The 20,059-nt window shown below is 38.2% G+C and overlaps 1 protein-coding gene across 4 annotated transcripts in view; it reads left to right on the plus strand.

Moving 5' to 3' along the window:
- Nucleotides 1-20,059, plus strand: part of CERT1 (ceramide transporter 1) — an 80,563-nt gene that overhangs the window by 57,131 nt on the left and 3,373 nt on the right. For 3 of the 4 annotated variants that reach the window (XM_033085204.1, XM_033085206.2, XM_033085207.1), the window contains 10 exons: nucleotides 6,263-6,355; nucleotides 8,969-9,055; nucleotides 9,977-10,069; nucleotides 10,650-10,727; nucleotides 14,926-15,021; nucleotides 15,709-15,841; nucleotides 15,968-16,038; nucleotides 17,001-17,129; nucleotides 17,871-18,000; nucleotides 19,241-19,377. In XM_033085204.1, coding sequence (XP_032941095.1) covers nucleotides 6,263-6,355; nucleotides 8,969-9,055; nucleotides 9,977-10,069; nucleotides 10,650-10,727; nucleotides 14,926-15,021; nucleotides 15,709-15,841; nucleotides 15,968-16,038; nucleotides 17,001-17,129; nucleotides 17,871-18,000; nucleotides 19,241-19,368 — 1,038 coding nt within the window. In that variant the 3' untranslated portion in view covers nucleotides 19,369-19,377. The remainder of the gene's footprint in view (nucleotides 1-6,262; nucleotides 6,356-8,968; nucleotides 9,056-9,976; nucleotides 10,070-10,649; nucleotides 10,728-14,925; nucleotides 15,022-15,708; nucleotides 15,842-15,967; nucleotides 16,039-17,000; nucleotides 17,130-17,870; nucleotides 18,001-19,240; nucleotides 19,378-20,059) is intronic. The other variant, XM_033085205.1, reaches the window with a different exon arrangement.

Below are 20,059 nucleotides of genomic sequence, written 5' to 3' on the forward strand. Positions count from 1 at the left end.
GTTAAATCTTCTGTGTGCCCTTAGAATATCTGTTATTCTAGGCAGTGATAATTCATTCTGAACCTACTCAACCACTGTAACAGCTCTAAAGGAGCAGTGTGTTCTTGTCTGAGATCAGTTGTTGGAGGCATGGCAGGTTTTTAATTTCTAGAATCTTGCCATTTCTGGCTTGTGTGCAGTGCAGTTGTCATTCTGCTCTCATTCGATGTGTTTCCATATGGTGTATGTAATGTATCAAATCTTACTCTGTTTAGTGGTACACTGTTCAAAGAATGAACATATTCAGACAAAATACATCTATGTTTGAATACTTGACCCTGTCTTCTGTGTTGTTTGTGCATATGTCAAAGGCCCTCTGTCACTGTATTGTGACTTCTGTCAACTGGTTCAGCTGAGCAATTGGAGGAATTACAGGAGATCCAAAACTTGAAGCCTGTTTGTAGCATCATAGGGGAGTTCAGGTTGGGTGGAGACCTCAAGAGGTCTGTCTTGCTCTAACTTTGATCTTCAAGTAAGGACAGTTTGAGTCAGACCAGGTTGGTCAGGACTTTGTCAAGGCTATAGACAGCATAGCTCTTCTGAGCATGTCTGCCGCTCATCCCTTGTTAGAGCGAAAAAGTTTTGCCTTTATCTGGTTGGAGTAACTTTTATTCTAGTACCTGAAGGCTTATTTTTCAACCTTCTCCTGTAAACTGTGAAGAGTCTGGATCAGTTTGTTTCTTAGTTTCTTGAACATACTGGAAGGCTACTGTTAGGTCCCACAGCAAAAGCCTTCCGTTTGCTGGACAAACATTCTTCATTTGTGTTGAGGAGACTTTCCTTAGAGCATATTTTCCTTGCCTGTAGTTCAGTATATTTTAATAAAGAATAATATGTTAAAATATAATTTCAATTTATTTAGATTTGGGTTTTGTCACTTTTTTTGTTGTCTTGTGGACTGACTTTAAAGCACTTGTGTAAGATGCAAGTGGTTAACAAAATGAAACCTAAATTTCACTTGGGGTCTTGTGGGACTAGTCTCATGCAGCATGAGTAAGTACCTTTTAGAGGAACTCACAAACTTCTTTCAGCTTCTTTTCCCAGGAATTAAAAGGAGCAAAAAGGAGCAAAAGCTCCTGAAACCTCTGAGTTTTCAAATTGCTCTGTTTTGGCAGACTTGCAGCTTTCAAAAAGGCTCATTTGTCAATGACATTTTCTAGGGTTTAGAGGACTGTCATGGTATTAAGTACCTTAATTAGTAGCTAAAGTCATTACTTTGTATTCCTCTCTTTTTGCTCACCTTTTGGGAGAAGAGATTCTTTATTGAATGAAGTAACTAGACTTGTGGTTGGGATAGCCTTGGCAAAGAATGAAATGCTCACTACCTGTTCAGCAGGATTAGAGCGAAATGTAGAATGAGAACATTCATGAATCAGGAGAAAGCCAGGAAGATGATTCCTTGGTTGTTGTCACAACAGAACATGCTTGACATGTGGAAAATCAATTTGTTTCTGATTTAAAATAATGTGAACTTAATGGGAGACAGAAGAGCAAAACACTAGGATAGCTTTCTTGCTCCTTGGCCTGAGCTCATTCCTTCCCTGTAGGCTCTTCTATCAAGAATCATAAAATCATAAAGTCTGGAAAACACCTCAAACCTCATCAAGTCCAATGGTTAAGTTAACCCTTCCAGGTATACCACTAAAGCCTGTCCCTGGGTGCCACAGCTACACCTTTTCTAACATTGCTGGGGTCAGTGATACCACCACTTGCCAGTGCTTGTCTGCCCTTTCAGTGAAGAACGTTTTTCTGATATCCAATCTAGCCTTCTTCCCCTGCTGCAATTTGAGACCATTTCTCTTCTCATTGTGCTTGTTACCTGGGAGAAAAGGCCAGCCTCCTTTCAGGCAGTTGTAGAGAGCAATGAGATTCTCCCTAAGCCTCCTTTTTTCCAGACTGGACACCCCCAGCTCCCTCAGCCATTCCTCATAGGATTTGTGCTCCAGATCCTTCATCAGCTCGATTGCTCTTCTCTGGACATCATCTGCATGTCCTTCCTGAATTGAGGATCCCAGAATTGAACACAGGATTTGAGGTGTGGCCTCAGCAGTGCTGAGTACAGGGGGTCAATCCCTGCCCTGCTCCTGCTGGCCACACTACTGCTGGTACAGCCCAGGATGCCATTGGCCATCTTGGCCACCTGGGCACTGCTGGCTCATGTTCAGCTGCTGTCAGCAGCACCCCCAGCTCCTTTTCCTCTGGGGAGCTTTACAGCCACTCTGCCCCAGCCTGTGGCACTGCCTGGGGTTGTTGTGACCCAAGGGCAGGACCCAGCACTGGGCCTTGCTGAACCTCACACCACTGGCCTTGGGCCATGATCCAGCCTGCCCAGATCCCTCTGCAGAGCCTTCCTGCCCTCCAGCACATCAATAGCTGATCCCACCTGGCTTGTTGTAAAATTACCGAGGCTGCACTCAATCCCTCTGTCCATGTCATCCTTAAAGATATGAACTGGACTTGCCCAAATACTGAGCCATGCAAACTAACACCGCTAGTCACTGGCCACCAGCTGGATGTAACTCAATTCACCACTATCTGGACCCAGCCATCCAGACATATGTTTCTTAACCAACGAAGAGTATGCTCATAGAAACCATGGGCTGCCAGTTTCTCCAAGATGATGCTCTGGGAAATGGTGTAAAAGGCTTCAGTGAACTCTAGACAGATGTCATCCATAGCCTTTCCCTCATCCACTAAGCAGATCACTCTGTCACAGAAGCTCAGGTTGGTCAGGCAAGACCTGCCTTTCACAAACCCCTGCTGGCTGGGGTCAATGCTCTGATTGTTCAGTACATGCTGTGTTCTCTCACTTGAGGTAGTATGTTCTGTAGCCTTACTGCCTGCCAGCAGCCAGGCAGTGCAGAGTGAGGAATGGTGCATTTGCAATTAGTCAAAACACTTCATCGTTGCCATTCCTTCCTCCTCATACTTTTTCCGAACTCTGGTGCACGCAGCCTCCATCAGTGAACAACCCTCTGGGAAAAATCTGTTGCAGTGTGGATCCTTCATGGGACGTGGTTCCTTCAGGAAATACACCTGCTGTGTGGATGTATATATGTTCTCTGCCCTGGAGCTGCACCTCCTCATCTTCTTGGTCTTGACATCTCCTCTGTGGTTTCTCATTTTTTCTTCAAAGTCTTCTCTCCACAGAGTGTTTTTTACTCTTTTTTTTTTTATATACCCTCCAAGAAATGTCACATACATGGTGGATGAGCTCAGCTGTCTGTTGCAGTGAATCTGTTTTGGAGCTAGCAGGAGCCACCTTTGTCTGCCACAAGGCAGCCCCAGTCTCCTCCCACTAATGCTACCCATGTGAGTAGTACCCTGATGCCTACACCCTTAAAGACAGCAATTTGCTGTCCTAGCAGTACTCCACAGTGGTAGAGCGGCTTTTGTTTAGTTTTTATGTTTTTGTTTTAGCACTTAAACATCACTTTATAAGAGTGGCTTTTATAACTGGGCCTGATCAAAAGATGTTGCTTTCCATCTTGTAGATTGATGTAGGATGAGAATGGTGTAGATCTTTGTACTTGCAGTTTTCTTGAATCTGTGTGTAAACTTCTCTGAAAAGGAAATAAGTATTGTGAGATGATAGAAGTATAGATTCTATGGTTAGTTTTCTTTCAGTACCAAAATAATCAAACATCCAGAATGAAATTGATATGAAGCTTGTAATATTAACTAAAAGTAATTTCACGATTATAAGCTGCACCATTTTGACTAAAATTTTGGTCCGAACCCAAAGCGTGGCTTATAATCAGGTGCGGCTTATATATGGACAGAGAATGAAAAGTTGCTGTTTTAGTTTGGAGGACAGGTGTCTGCTGAGAAAGGCAGGAACTTCTCTTTGAAATGGAGAATGTAAACCCCCTCCCTCCAAATTATTATAATTTTGAAATCAAGGGGCTTTCAGGCAAAAATATGGGAATTAGGAATAACAGTTCTTTTCTAGGGAAATTAAAATAGAAATACAGTACTACAAAGAAACAAACTCCAAACCCTGACAAAGTCAGAGTACAACCTGACACCCTGTCAGGCAGGGTGTTGGTAGCAGTCCCATTAAATGGTGGCTGCATCCTCCTGCAGTGACAGATGTGGCTCAGTAGGAGCAGTGCTCCTGCGGAAGGTGCAGTTTCCCTCCAGAGGTCCAGTGGTGATGTGGAGAAATCCGGTTTTCCTCTGGAGTCCAGTGGAGAAAGGGGCTCCCTTAGTGTCCCAAAACTTCTGTTTTTATCTTGGTGAGAAGTGTTGGGCTCTTCCCCCTGGCTGGAGCAACTTCCAATGGGATGAAGTAATTTTATCAGTGACACAGTGGGACTCAATGGGCCATTAGCAGAAAATGACTCTCTGGAGGAAGGATGGGTTGTGAAAAGATAAAGAACAATACCCCACCTGGTTTCAATGGATGGCCCATTAGCAGAATATCTGCCATTGAGATAAGGATCACTGCCCCCACCTGGTCTCAACAGATGGTGATAGAATAGATACCTTTTATCACACTCTGTATTGTAATGTGCGGCTTATAATCAGGTGCGGCTTATGTATGGACAAAGAATGAAAAATTGCTGACACCCAGAAGTGCGTCTTATAATCAGGTGCGGCTTATAATCGTGAAATTACTGTAATTGTAGTTACAGCTTTTCTTTCCAGCTTTTACACTTGGCTCTTAAGATCTTGAACTTGACTTTTTGTTTCCAGTGCAGTATATAATACATTGAATGTATTTTAAAATACTTTTCTGAAAATGTATACACATCTATACACAAAGAATTTTGTCATTGGTATGTGATCCACTGTTTCACTTGCAACAAAGTCTTTGTGATAATGCTGTTAATGTTGTCTTGACTGCAGCAGCATTTCTTGACTGCAGCAGCATTCTTCTGTTCTTGTTTCTATCGTCTTTAATATTATTGCCAAGAGAAGCTGGCAAATTTGTAGAGTCATATTTTGACATGTGTGAATTGCAACTACTTTACAAATTGAATTACAGAAAGTGTGAAGATTTGGGGTGAGTGGGAGAAGTTGTGTTTTAGGTGGGGTCTGTTTTGTTTTGCCTTCCAAGTCTGGTAAAATTTCTATGCTTCTCTCAGTGACTTATACTCAAGTCATGCTTTATGTATCTTCAGGACTCTCCAGTTCCTTTTAAAAAAGATAAACGTGCAAAGTTTTGTGAAATCTCTTAGCAGGTACTGCCACTTTCATGGTTTCAGAAGGGAAAACCTACAGTCACAGTTAAAGACAGTATCGTCTCCATCAGAGTGGGTTTTGAGTGTGTGTGTGTGTGTGTAAACCTATACTGCCTTGTTCTACATCAAAAGTATTGCCTAACTGGAAGATGTGTCCGAGGGAATGTTACCACCAAATTCCCAGTTAGTAAACTCAGCCTTTCAATATTGCTTCGGGGTTTTCCAGTGAATCTTTGTTTCAGTTTGCGTTTCTGAATTATTATGTCCATATCTGCAAGAAGTAGTGTGTGATGTCCATCTTAAGACTTAACTTGCTTTCACCTGAAGTGATTTTGAAAGGAGACAGACTAACATCTTGTGAAAAAAAAGCTAATTTTTGCAAAAATGTCGGAAGTTTTTATAGCTTTTTCATGGAAAGTATCTGGCAGTATGCAGAATTTGTAGAAGCAGTATTAGTCCGATTTTGGCATTATTGCTATTTTAATCAAAATACACAATGATATAGTCACCATCAGGTGTCTATATAGACTGGCTCCTAGTACAGGAGAAGGATGTCAAGTTGCACTCTCTGCATGGAGTCCACAAAATTATTCTAATTGCTCTAATTACAGATACAAACTTACAGGCTTTGTCAGTATATTACTACATTCTGCAGGTTGGCTTTTTACCACTTTTAGTTTTTACCATTTGTTATCCCCACCCAAGCATCTGTGTCAAGGAGGTTTATATGAAGTGTCAGATTAAAAGTATGATCCCTAATGAAACATGAACAACTGTGCTTAAACTAGAAACCAGTTTTTGCTTACTGATCTGGTTTCTTCCACATGACTTAGAAGGTATCCTCAAGGTAGCTAGTTTCCCGAGTTTTCTGTTATATATGCGCGTATATTGGCACATATATTGCATTCATGCAAATAAATTCAGAAACTCATCAGCTTTGCAGTTGCTGCTTGGGAAAAATACTACCCTGGTCATTCCATTTACTGGCATGTTGACAATTCATTTTTGCTGCATCAAATGGTCATGTAATTTTACAGGAGACGGAGAAAAGGAGAAGAATTGAAGAAGCATACAAAAATGCTGTGACAGAACTGAAGAAAAAGTCCCACTTTGGAGGGCCAGACTATGAGGTACGAGTTCTACTTTGGAAATTTTTTAAAACACTGTGACTTTTTCTGATGGGTTGGCCCTGGCTGGATACCAGGTGCCCACTAAGCCATTCTACTACTCCCCTTATGTGGACAGGGGAGTGAGAATATAATGAAAGTCTTCTTGATTGAGACAGGTAAAAGTCACTCAACAATTGCTGGCAGAGGGAAAATAGACTCAGCTTGGGGAAATAAAGCTTAATTACTAATCAGATTGCAAAACCACCCTTCTTCTACCCCTCTCTTCTTCCTGGGTTTAACTTCACTTACAAGTTTTCTACCTTCTACCCCTCAGCTGTGCAGAGAGAAAAGGAGCAGGGGTTGTGATCAGTTCATCTCACATTGACTCTGCCACTCTTTCCTCTTCACAGGGAGCACTCCTTACAGTTTTACCATTCTCTGGTGTGGGATTCCTCCCACAGGAGACAGTTCTGCATGAACTCCTCCAACATGAGTCCTTGCCATGGACCGCAGTTCTTCATGAACTGCTCCAGGTGACTCCTTCCCATGGGATGCAGTCCTTCAGGAACAGGCTGTTCCGGCATGGGATCACGGTCCTGCCAGTAAACTTGCTCCAGCATGAGCTTCTCTCCTTGGGGCCACAGTCTTGCCAGAAGCTCTTGTGTGGGCTTCCCACAGGATCACATCATTCTTTGTGAATGAAGAAGCTCCAGCGTGGGCTCCTCAGCGGGTTGCAGGTGGATCTCTGCTCCTCTATGGACCCTCCATGGGCTGCAGGGACCCAGCTGCTTTGCTGTGGTCTGCACTAGGAGCTGCAGGGAAATCTCAGCTCCGGCATGTGGAGCACCTCCTGCCCCTCCTTCTTAACTGGCCTGATACCTACTGAGCACTTTCTCTCACGTGCTCTCACACCATTGTTCTCCAGCTGCAGTTGCATAGATTTTTATTCCCCTCATTAAATACATTATGCCAGAGACGCTGCCATAGTCGCTGATGGACATGGCCTTGGGCAATGGCAACAGCAGATCCATGCTAGAGCCAGCTGCCACTGACTCAGTTGGACATGGGAGAAGCTTCTTTCAGCTTCTCACAGAAGCCCCCCTGTAGCCACTTCAGCTACCAAAACCTTGCCCCAGTAACCCAATACTCTTTTAAGATTGGGTTGTTTCTTAAAGGGGGAAAGTGAAGTTTCACAAGCCAGTGCAAGCGTAATTTACAAGTGTGTTCGTGCCACACTTACTTTTTCACCTTGGAAGCTGAAAGTGTATGAAGAATCTCAGTCCTTAGTTTCTTGAGTGGAAGTATACCTTTGTCCTCAATGTTTTGCTTTTGTCTGAAGTATGCTTCTTACATGTATTCCTGTTGGTTTTTTATTTTCTTATACATTTGATACTGCTTATATGTAATTGTACTTTCCCCTCTATTTATTCAGCTGTAGAGACAAAGCAAAAATATTAAAACTGACAGCAGAGGGAGTCCTAGAAGATTAAGCTTAACTTGAACTGATTTTTAATTTGTTATTGCCACTTGAAATATTATGTTTTGAGATTCAGATTTTAGGTTCCTTTCTTCTGTTTAGTTGCATTTCATCACATTCTTTTTAGTGAGGTATTTAGTTCTATCCTAAGATGCATAAATTAACTTTTGAAGAGTAATCATAGAATAGTTTAGGTTAGAAGGGACATTGAAGAGTATCTAGTTTCAACCTCCCTGCCACTAGACCAGGTTGCTCAATGCCCCATCCAGCCTGGCCTTGAGCACTTCCACGCATGAAGCTAATGCACCTGTAATAAAGTACACTTGACCTTTTCATGTACATTTATCAAACACATTTCTACTTTCAAGTCATAGCCTGAGAAATAGTACTCTACAGATACTTGGCGTTAGATTAATTGTTGTCACTGAGATATGCACTGTTTAAGAATAAAATAAAGGAGTTGGACTTGGTCTACTTAGTTTTGAAACCAGCTGCTTTTTTTCAGATGTCACTGGTGATACAGAGTTTTGGGGGTTCTTTAAGTTTGCAGAACTAGGTTGTTTTGCAGTACAGTAAAAGCAGTAAACCTAATTTTATTAAATCATGGTTTTATTAGTGGACTAGCATTTTCAATCCTTTACTTAACTCTACCTGCTGTTTAGTGTTAAACTGTCATTTCTGGGAAGTTTCAGTAGAGATCCACAAAATTTTGTCTTCCCTTGTATTTTTGAACACATACCTGAATATCAGTGCCTTAAGGCATTGAAATACTTGTAAGGAGTCTAACTACACAGTCATTTTAATAGCTGTACTTTACTGACACTGTAAACATTTTCAAGAGAGGACATTTATTAATTAAACCCTAAATTTGGTGTCAAAGCATACTGACACTATTACTCAGTTTCCTGGGTTTTTTCTCTTCTTTATGCAACTATCATTAAATTATTATTAGAGGCAGACACTTCCTTTACAAGTAGAGGTTTTTAGAGAAGTTGTAATCTAAGAATATTGGTGAAAATACTTGAAATCTGTAGAAGAAATTTGCTTCCATCAGTTACATAGAAAATATAAATACGTATTTGTAGTGAAAATAAGAAATTTAAGTGGAACTTTTATATCTTAAGAACTTTTAACTAGTTTTTTTTCTTATGCTCTAGGAGGGTCCTAATAGTCTGATTAATGAAGAAGAATTCTTTGATGCTGTTGAAGCTGCTCTCGATAGACAGGATAAAATGGAAGAACAGGTACTAAAACTTGAGAAATGTTTTAATGATAAGCACTTCCTGGGAGACTTCTGTGACTTACAGTCTGTCCTGAGTTGTCTCCTGAAGCTCTAGTTATTTTATTCAGACACTGGTCAGGGAACTTCTCTTACTATTTTTACAATAAAATATTGTTACTAAATGCTGATTTTGAGAAAGTAACTTCATAGCTTGTCTAGGAAAGAACAGTATAAGTGCTAACTTTATTGAATGTCTCTAGTTTCTAATTCCTAAATAAATGTCCTATATGAAAATTTTATGTGACTGTTAAAATAAAAATATCAAATACTATACCTGTCTCTCAAAATCTAATAATTGGTCTGAAGTTTCTTTTTACTTTAGTGATATATGAATTAGGAAAGACGTAGTTCTGCCTGACTACTTCATTAACTAATTTCTCGAATACACTTCAGTGACAAGTATCAAAAAGGGATAAGATGATTCTAGAAAATATTCGAGTATGAGAAAACACAGCAGCATGTAAAATGAGAGGGAATAACAAAGTCATGCATGCTTTGTTGTAAAAGAGTTTATGCTTAGGAATATAGTGAATAACAATGACTTGAGAATTAAAAGACTTTTCCAGTGGACCTGTAGTGCCCAACAGAGTTTACCCTGTGTTGGGATCTCTTAGCAAAGAATAAAGGTTTTGAGTGACTGATAGTACTACATGGATCTTTAGTGCTGCCATGTGTTTTCCTTAACTCAGAAATACACCTTGAAGTTTAGATGAATTCAGTCTTCAGGCCCACTCACTGAGAATTCTAGTGGGATGACAGCTTCATGCCTGTCAGGGACTGCATTAATTGTTGTAGTCACTATGTAGATTAAGCATGACTCACTTTGTTTCACAGTCCACCCCGTAGCAGCTGACTAATGATAATTAAATCTATGTTGTTGCAGTCCCAAAGCGAAAAGGTTAGATTACACTGGCCAACATCCTTACCTTCTGGAGATGCATATTCTGCTGTGGGGACTCATCGATTTGTGCAAATGGTAAGATTTTTATCCTGATCCCAGAATAATGGGCTGGTCTGTGCCATTTCTATGTAATATTTTGTATGGGTAGGTGAGGGTTTTTTTGGTGTTTCTGGTAACTTCCATTGGCCTACTCATTTTCGAAAGAAGTAGCTGGAACTGAAGAAAGACTGCTTTTTGTCTTGGCTCAAAAATAGTGATTTGATAACCGATTTAGAATACGCTTCACTTGTCAAGCAGAAAAAAAAGAAAAATCCCAATTGGCTCCCTCCAGTCTTTTCAAGATACCTTCACTCAGATTAATTGAATTTATTAAAAAAAAAATAAATAAAAAAAAGAAAACAAAAATCCAATTGGTTGTATCAGAATCAGTTGACTTGTTTTTTAATGTTACTGGAAACACTATGCTCCTGTCAGGGCTACACTGGGAGCATAATATATAATAGGTGCATGAAATCAGCATTTGCCGCTGTGCTTGCTGCTTATGGTGCTTTTGTTTTCCTTTTCTTCATTATCTTGTGCTTGCAAGTTGGTACTGAACGCTCTGTTGTGCCTTTGTTCTGATTACTTGGTTTTTTTCTTTGTCTGTCTCTGGTAGCCCTATAGTCGCTCTTCCTCCATGTCTTCCATTGATCTAGTCAGTGCCTCTGATGATGTTCACAGATTCAGCGCCCAGGTACTGTATTAATGTGTCAAGTGGGGGTTGCATATCTTTGCTCTATTTCATCCTCTTCTCTAGAACCTGAGTTTGGTTTTTTGTTTTGGTTTTGGTTTTTTTTTGTTTGTTTTTGTTATGTCAATCACTGCTTGCTTTAAACTAGTACATTGAGACAAACAAAGGAGTTCTCTATTCCTGTGCTAAATGGTTGTCTTTCTTTACATCAGCTTGCATGCATACCACTCGTGCAGAGGCCCAAAACTTGTGAAACTATTTGGTTTACATTAGCAGCTGTAATAAAAATGCCTATAGTTTGAAAATTTTGTATCTCGTTATAATGAAAGTAGAATAACATGTTTTATAGAGGCTGGAGATGATCTTTGCTTCAGATTGAATAGTTTTTCTTGCTTTTAAATCGAAGGTTTAATTTTTTTCTGAAGTGTTTATTTGTAATGATACTAATACATTGAATCTTATGGTTCACTATTACCATTTTTCTACCTCTATGACTGGTTTGATTACCAAAAGGCTTTTAAACGTGTTGATCAATAAAACTGCATATGACAGATCATATTGAAGAGTTTATGTATATTCACTTGTCCTTCAGAAATGAAGCCTGACATCTGAATATGTCAATATCACCATAATGGCATATTCCAGTAATGTACAAAATTACTTTAGGTGCTTACTAGGAAATTGATAGTTTAGAGTAGAATTAGCTAAGTGTTTGCTTTTTTGTTTCCAAAACAGTGGTTTAGATATGGTATTCATGATATTTCTTAACTTCTGTGAAATCATAAGCAATTGTGAATATGGAACTTCCTTCTGGGATTTGCTGTTTTGGAGAGATTTTAAAGTATTAGCAAAAGCATCAACAATCTTTTGTTTCCAAACAGGAATGGTTTGTTTATTTTTTTAACAGAGCCTGGAATTTTATTACATCCAGACCTTACTACCAGCTTCATGAGCATGACCAACACTTAAGAACTTGCCTAGTGGACTAAAATTGCAAGACCTTTTGCAATCAGTTTATTTCTGAAATCTGAACTTACTGCAAGGGAAAAAGTATGCAAGTCCTATTGCACAACAGTGATAGGCTCGTCTACTGGTACTCCAGTAGCTGAGTTAGTTTTTTAAGTTGTTTTTTCTCTGAGAGGAGAGGTACTAAAGCAAGGGGATAATAAAGTAGAGGAATAATAAGTAATAGAAATCAAGTTTGATTGCCATGATGGAAACTTGTACTCTGTCAGGTTGTGGGTGCAGAGATGATTTAGCATAAGGAAAACTCATATTTGCCAAGATATGCAGGTGTCCTCATTTTCACTTCTTTTATGCCTGTGATAACATTTCTGCATTCATATGATAAACCTGAGTTGTAGAGCACCACTGTGACTGCAGAACTGATCACTTAAAAACGAATCTAAGGTGGACCAGGTCCTTATCTTAATAATGTAAATTGTGTTTAAGTATCTGGATCAAATGGACTGGAGTAAGTTGCTCTTTTCGCCTGCTGCATGGATTATACTACATGAAAGTTACTGTGAAGTGCCTTCTAATCTAGTTTCAAGTTAATGGACTCACTACAGAAAGTATGAATATCCCCACATGCAGTTCCACTCTCCAAGTATTTTCCCTAAAACAGATTTTTACCAGACTAACAAGTCACTCCACCTGTTCTGGAGTTTCAGTTCTACTGAACAAGACAACAGAGAGTCTGATGAGAATAGCAGACCTTTTAATTCTACCTGCTATGGACTTTATTAAAAAATTTATAAAAAATTGGCTTCTATCTCCAGGCTGATAATTTGGCTTTAAGAAGGCAAGCTAATATCTTGATTCTTAATAAATGTGACTTTTTTCCTAGACTTCATGTGAGTAAAAGGAATTTAGTATCAGTGAAAGTCAAGTAGGAGCTGGCAACCCGACTTTTGAGACTGAAGAGTACAAACATGTATTCTGATGAGAGCTGTTTCTTCAGTGTGCCTCTAGAAAGGCATTGTTGTCTCTGCCGGTTGTGTGGGAGTTCAGATCACTTTCTTTTAAAGATCTATCAGCTTTCTAATAGGTTCTGAGCAGTTCTTAGGCCTTTAAAGGGAATAGCTTGCCACTCAAAGTTCAGGTCAGGGTTGTATGCCGTATACAGGTTGCAAGTATTTTTGCAGATCTTTCTTGTACCCATCTAGGGGCCCAGAGGTCATAGTGAGCCTCTCAGGTGGGAGAGAATCTTTGGATCTTGACTGTGCCTCTGAAGTAGGTGCAGGTTGACAGATGGTCGCCAATGCATAGACTAAATTCAGTTTGTACAGACAGTGTGCACAAGCAGGTTGTTTAAATACTGCGTTTCCTGATGTAGCAGGAGAATTAGATTGCATTCCTGTGGGTGCTTCCTTCTCTTCTTTCCTTGATAGTATCCTCATCTCTTTGCATTTAGCACATAAAGCAACAAGTATCAAAAGACAGAAATAAATGTATAAAGCATAGCTTTGTCCTTAATAAATTAAGAGATGAGATAGAAAATATGTAAGGGCCTGAAGGTGTGGGAAGTAAGTGTTGAGAGCATGGCAAGGACTCCTTTCTTGAAGAAGTGTGACCTAGAGCTAATAAATTGAATATTTAAATAGCTCACATTCTTATCTCATTTGTATTGTACTGTCGTTGTTTCACTGGGGAAAAAAAGGAAGAAACTTGTAGGAAACTTCTAGTAACTGGCAGCAGAAGTTATCTTGTCTAGAAGCTGAAATGTAAATCTTGGTGGTGCGTTTTGTTCACTGAAATTCAAAACCAAAACACCCAAAACTTGGATTGATAACTTTTCCTTGTCTGGAGAAGTCTATAGGTAGTAAAACGAAGACAAACTAGGATTTCCATCCAATGGCTTTTGTTTCTATGTTGTGCTTCTAGAGTCTTATTTATTGAATTACCTGTTTTCTTTCGGGTCTTAAGTGTATTGCCTGTTGAGTACATAGTACAAACAAAATTACCTTAAATTAAAAGTAAATAACATCTTTCAATTCTGCACCATATATAAAAAAAAATTATTTTGCTTTCTACTTATTTTCTTACTTTCTCAAATATGTTTTACGTATTTTACCGCACACTAGGCTTCATATTTATGTAAGTTGTGCTAAAGCACCCTGGGGTTCAGACTGAATTTTGTGATTGTGCACTCCTTCAACTAATCTTTGTATTGGCCAATTATCTAATTTTGTTTGCAGTGCTTTTCCTTTGGGAGAAAAAAAGGTATCTCTGGTATTTCAGAAAAATGCTGTGAATTGTCTGGACTTGCTTGCTGTGACACGTTTTAGTAGTTATCCACATTTTGGGTGGAAAAAAGTTATTAAATTGTTTTGAATATTTGAAGCATTACACAGCAATGGATACCCTATGATTTTGCTTCTGTTTTTATTTGGGGCGTTTGGAAAAGGGTGGGGAACCCAAAAAACAAAATCATATATTAGATCTAAAATAAGCATCATCTTCCTGTTCCAGTACCTATTTTCATGCATATTCTATGGAATAAAAAATGAGATAGTCACATAGCCTTATAAAAATATAGCAAATATTTGACTGTAAAAAAAAGGCACAACTGCCAGCAAAATAAGTTTTAAATGAGCATTTTATAATTATAGCATCTCTGTACTGTCATAATCCTTTGTGTGTAGGCATTTCTGGTTTTTTCCTAGCTGTCAACTATGCAAAGATGCCACTGAAACAGAGCAGGCATGCTTTGCTTGTGGCTGTTTTTCTTCACTGCTCTTTCAATATGACTTCTGATACGCATTTGCTTTTTAGAGCTTGTCAGTCTTCCTCCCTAACCCTCTCCCTTTGCTGAGCTTTTTAAATGCTCTTTAGTGAGTATCTTACAGTGCATTGCAATTCCATTTAGAGATACTTGGAGATCCTATCTGCTGAAGTAAATAACTGTTTTAGGTGGAAGTGATAAGGTTTCACAGTTTAAAGGCACAAAGGCAGGATAGGAAATCTCCACAAAGAACAAAGTCGAAATTTGAATCAAGATTTTGGCTTTTTTTCTGAAGGCCAGCATTATTTGTTTGCTCATAACCTAACAGAGAGCTCTCTCATTCAAATTTAGCTCCTGTACAGAAATTGAAGTATTAACTTGTGACTCCCAGTGTGACTCCCAGTGCTGTACAGTATCTCCCCAAAAAGATGGAAGGAATGAGTTAAAAATGCCTATCTTTCTTTTCCTTTACAGGTGGAAGAGATGGTACAAAACCACATGACATATTCCTTGCAAGATGTTGGAGGAGATGCCAATTGGCAGCTAGTGGTAGAAGAAGGAGAAATGAAGGTAAATGTTTCAGATTCGGTTAATTTGTATAAGATGATACACTGTGAAGACAGATACTTCCAGTATACATTTGGCCGTGTTATCTTTACTGCTGCACTCCATTATCTTAAGGGTCTTTTCCAAAGACCTAAATCATTCTATGATTTCTGGAAATACTATGGAATAGTGGAATTCTGGAAAGTTATGCTGTTGAAACTTCTCTCTGGGAATAGCATAGTTTAATTTGGGACTGGGGACCATGGGAGTTGTGGCTCTCTATGTATTTATTAATACAAAATTCTGTGTCACTTGTACAATAGATTGATCTTTGCGGGTTCCTTTCTCATTACCTCCTACTTAAAGCTTGGTATCAAAGTAATGTGTAAATTCTATATAAAAAAAAATAGCAAGAGTGAAAAGCTACAATGTTGGCTGCTCCACTGTGCTTATGAAAGCATGTCGATAATGATAAATGAGCTAATAATTTTGGAGTAGAAACCTTAAAGTTAATTTTAATGTGAATTACACATGATGTCTTCCATGGATGTTGCCAGAGAACACTCTCATGGCGAATTGTTCATGTGGTAATCTTTTAGGTAAGTGGTTTGTTGGTTTAGGTTATTTTAAACTGATTAAATTTAAACAATTAAAACGTGAACAGTTTTGACAGTTTCTGTTCTACATTTCTTTCTTTCTGTTTGGCTATAGGTATACAGACGAGAAGTTGAAGAGAATGGAATAGTTCTAGATCCTTTGAAAGCAACCCATGCTGTTAAAGGGGTAACAGGGCATGAAGTTTGCCACTACTTCTGGAATGTTGATGTTCGTAATGACTGGGAAAGTAAGGCATTAGTTCTTCAGCTTTGCAGGTTTATCAGCAAGAACGGTGTTTATAGCATTGTCCTATTGTCTGTGATTGTTCACTGATGGATTTTTTTCTCTCCTCCTGCCCCCCCCCTTCTTTTAGCAACAATTGAAAATTTCCATGTTGTGGAAAATTTAGCTGATAACGCAATCATCGTTTACCAGACACATAAGGTAATAAAACTTAATTTGCATACCTTGCTGAGATGTTCTGAAGCATGCATATTCCAATATTATTCTGAATACTTTACTTGGCTTAATGATTTAAAACACTGTTCTGGACAATATTCCAGAACAAATTCTTTATTAAACTGCAGCTTCCATCAATTCTTCAGATTTTTCTGGAGAGCATAATTGGTTGTGCATGTGTCTGACAGAGCTTGTAGTAGCAAGTGAGGCCTGCTTTTAATCTCGCAATTATATCACTGCCAGCAAGGTCAGAGTCATCCAGAGTAAACAGAAGCAATAAATCACCACTGAATACAAGAAGGAAACTTACACCACTGTATCACAATTTTTTTTGCAAAAACACAGGTTGCCGTTCACACTGTTAGTTGACATACTGCCTTTTTCTCCTATTAAATGTCAGGAAAATGACTTCTATATGTTTTCTTATTTTGTCACATATTTCACTTCTGAAGCTTTTTCTTGGATAATATCAGTTTGCTGTATCTGTCTGAGTGAAGTAGTAGCTTTTTGAAGTAATAATTATTTTAAATACATCCTTCCTGTCTTTCTCTGGAGACATAAATAGCTGTAGATGCATCCCTATACACCTAACCATTCATTCCGTTTGTAACTTAACAAGTATTGACTAAAATGCAAACCTGAGGTTGAGGGTAACTGCTTCTTCCTATTTTTTTAAACTGAAAAACTCATTGCAGTTTGGTGCTCTGCATTTTAAAGGCCCTAAAGTTTTGCCTTATTTTTCTTCCCTACGAAGTGTAGCCAACCTGAAATTTCTGCTGCCTTTTTTCAACAACTATGTTCTCTGACAGTTTTCAGAATAAATTACTAACTTGAAACTACTTGAGCTTAGTAATATAACTGACCTGGTTTGCCTTGCTTGGTTTTTAATATTAACTAAGGATAGTATTTAAACCTGGAAAAGCTTATGTTCAGGTGTTTCTCTGCAGCGAGTGTGGCCAGCCTCTCAAAGGGATGTGCTGTATTTGTCTGCCATCCGAAAGATACCAGCATTCAGTGAAAATGATCCAGAAACATGGATTGTGTGCAATTTCTCTGTAGAACATGACAGTGCTCCTGTAAGTATTATTTTGATTCTATGAAATTCTATTTTTAGGTAGTTTTTCTGTTCCCTGGTGTAATGTATTTGCAGTGTAATGTGAGAGAGATGGAGAGTCTTTACAAAAATACAGTTGATTTAAATCAAGTGATAAAATGACTTGCTGAATGCATTCTTAGCCAAAAGCTTTCCAGTTGTCAGATCTAAGGTGTTACAGCAGAATGGAAGCACAGCTTCTGGAGATGTGAAAGAATTTTAAAGCGTTAAGGTTATTTTGTATGTAATCAAATCAATATCTCTTCAGTATTGTCAAATATAAGGGTAGGTTTATATAATTACGGATAGGGTAAAGTCTCCATTTTACAGTTTTGCCTTGGTTCTACCACACAATAGCAATGATTGTTTTCCTTGGATTGCTATTTTATAGCCTGCTTTTATTGTAAAAGTTAACTGATATTTGCAAATGCTGATACATTATTCTTTCAGTGTTTCCTGATTGATTTGTCACAGCAGTTGAAGTAATTCACTTTTAGTGTGTTAAGCAAGAAACTTCAGATTCAGACATTTCAGATCCTTTCCCTATCCACCATGTATCTTTCATTTTACTTACTTTCATGTTACATCCATCTAAGTGCTAGAATGTACACTCTCAGAAACACATCTTCTAGATTCTTACACTTCATGATGAAAAAAATGTTCATGCTCAAATATGCTGAAACAAATTTAGTTTAAAGCTTACAATGTTTCATATTTTTGGCAGCTGAACAATCGCTGTGTCCGTGCCAAAATAAATATTGCTATGATTTGTCAGACCTTAGTAAGCCCACCAGAGGGCAACAAGGAAATAAGCAGGGACAACATTCTGTGCAAGATTACATATGTAGCTAATGGTAAGTATAAAATTTTTCAGTTTGTCGTTCATGATGGGTGTTAATTTTGGGAAATTGAATAATGGCACCAAAAGAAAAAAAAAAAGAAGGCGGCTTGATGCCTTTTCCATTTTCTGTTTAATCTATTATAACACCCCTTTGTGTTCATCACATTCGAAAGGTCTCAAATTAAGGTGCCACATGAACTGATGAATGGGATCATTCATTATGTGGTACTCTGGGAGGAGTAAATGGAAAGGCTGTGTAGCTCATTTCTAAGTACATATTCTTGGGGTGGAGGAAGATGGGCAGAAATGTCTGCAGCTGGAATAAGCTGGCAACAACAGCTTTTAGTTTCAGTAACAGTATACTGGGTTTTTTCATGTACTACTGTAATATTTTTTTCTCCCAATTAATCTCATTAGGCTGAAAAGCTCCTGAGAGTAAGGATACTGATGCCAAGAAGGAGTAAATACATTTTGTATGAAGATGCTTGCAAGCTGTATAATCTAGTCTACATTTCTTAATTTTTTGTTTTGTTTTGTTTTAGCTGATAAAATCCTTGGTATTGACTGAAAAATTGTCAAAGCCAAATTGTATTGTTGCTGTACCCAGTATTTAGCAATGTATTGTATTGGAGATGCATACTTACTATCTTCTCTCCTAGAGCTACAAAACACTTCAAGGGTAGCTCACCCTGCTTTTTTACTTTTTTTAAGTTTCTGAATTACTTTTAAAAGTATATTTTCACTGCTAAATTCTGATTTATATGCCAAGTGATAGCTTTTTCAGCACCATACTTCCCTTGTGAATGAAAATATATTTAAAAATCAGTTCAAATTTTGTTTAAATTCTTTATAATAAATTGCACGGTGTTGCCTATGTGGCAGTTCTGCAGGCAAATGGTGTAATTATTGAAAAGACTGACTCTGCTTTCTTTGAAACAGGAAGTCACTCAAGTCTCTTTCTCTTTTGTTTCTTGGAAGCCCACAGAGAATATAATCTTCTATTTGGGCATTTTCCCAAGATTCACCGTATAACATATTTGATATTTTCTAACTAATGGCATCATAGATCCAGACTGAGCTTGAGTATTACAAATAGAAAGTGCTACAACACAAGCCTAGGGAATAAAAAAAATCTGTTGATGGTTATTCTTTCCTGTTACTTCAGGAAGAGTTGCAGGAGTAATGAACTAAAACTTTTTCAGTGTTTAATGGAGTTGCTCTATTTCAATGTCCTTCTTCCTGTTTACTTCTAGTGAACCCGGGAGGATGGGCACCAGCGTCAGTGTTACGGGCAGTGGCGAAACGAGAATATCCAAAGTTCTTAAAGCGTTTTACATCATACGTGCAAGAGAAAACAGCAGGAAAGCCTATTTTGTTCTAGTACTAGCAGGTATACATACTTTTTAATTCTTAATTCACCATTTTAAAGGCCAAATGGAAGTATGCGATCTAGAAATGTCTTACATTATTAGCATGGCTTCAGTGCTTGCTTTAGTATGTGTTACACGTTTTTAAAACTGTCATGTAATTTGTGTATACAGGCTGCACAAACTAGCAAGTATTAGTTTTCATAGACGTTTATGGGTCATCTTGCAAGTTTTTGCATGTATGTCCAATTTACATAGAAGTAAACCAGGATGAAGTACTGGTTTTTTCCAACTATCTCAGGCATTTTGCACTTGTTCTGAAAAGATACATACTGAAGTTACTCTAGAGCCTTGTCAGGTTTTTATAATTTAAATTCTAATTAAAATTGCATATTTCATAGACTATCAGTACATTTCAGTTTTATTTTATATAGACAGAATAGTTTTGATTTAGGATTTTTATTAATGGAACTTCACTGACAGACCAACATGAATTACTAGACTATTTAGAAGACTATGACTTAAGTTTTTAGCCTTTCTGATGAACCTAGGAAAGAAAAGAGATTTTCTGATGTTTTCTGAATCAATGGATATATTTTAAATGGTATAGGTTAGTACAATAACAGTAAAGTAATTTGAACAGTTAGATGATGTGAAGAATAGGAAGAGGATTTCTTGATAAGTTTAAGGCTATCTGAGCCCTGT

The sequence above is a fragment of the Catharus ustulatus genome, chromosome Z (genome assembly GCF_009819885.2).
Source record: "Catharus ustulatus isolate bCatUst1 chromosome Z, bCatUst1.pri.v2, whole genome shotgun sequence".
Lineage (NCBI taxonomy): Eukaryota > Metazoa > Chordata > Aves > Passeriformes > Turdidae > Catharus > Catharus ustulatus.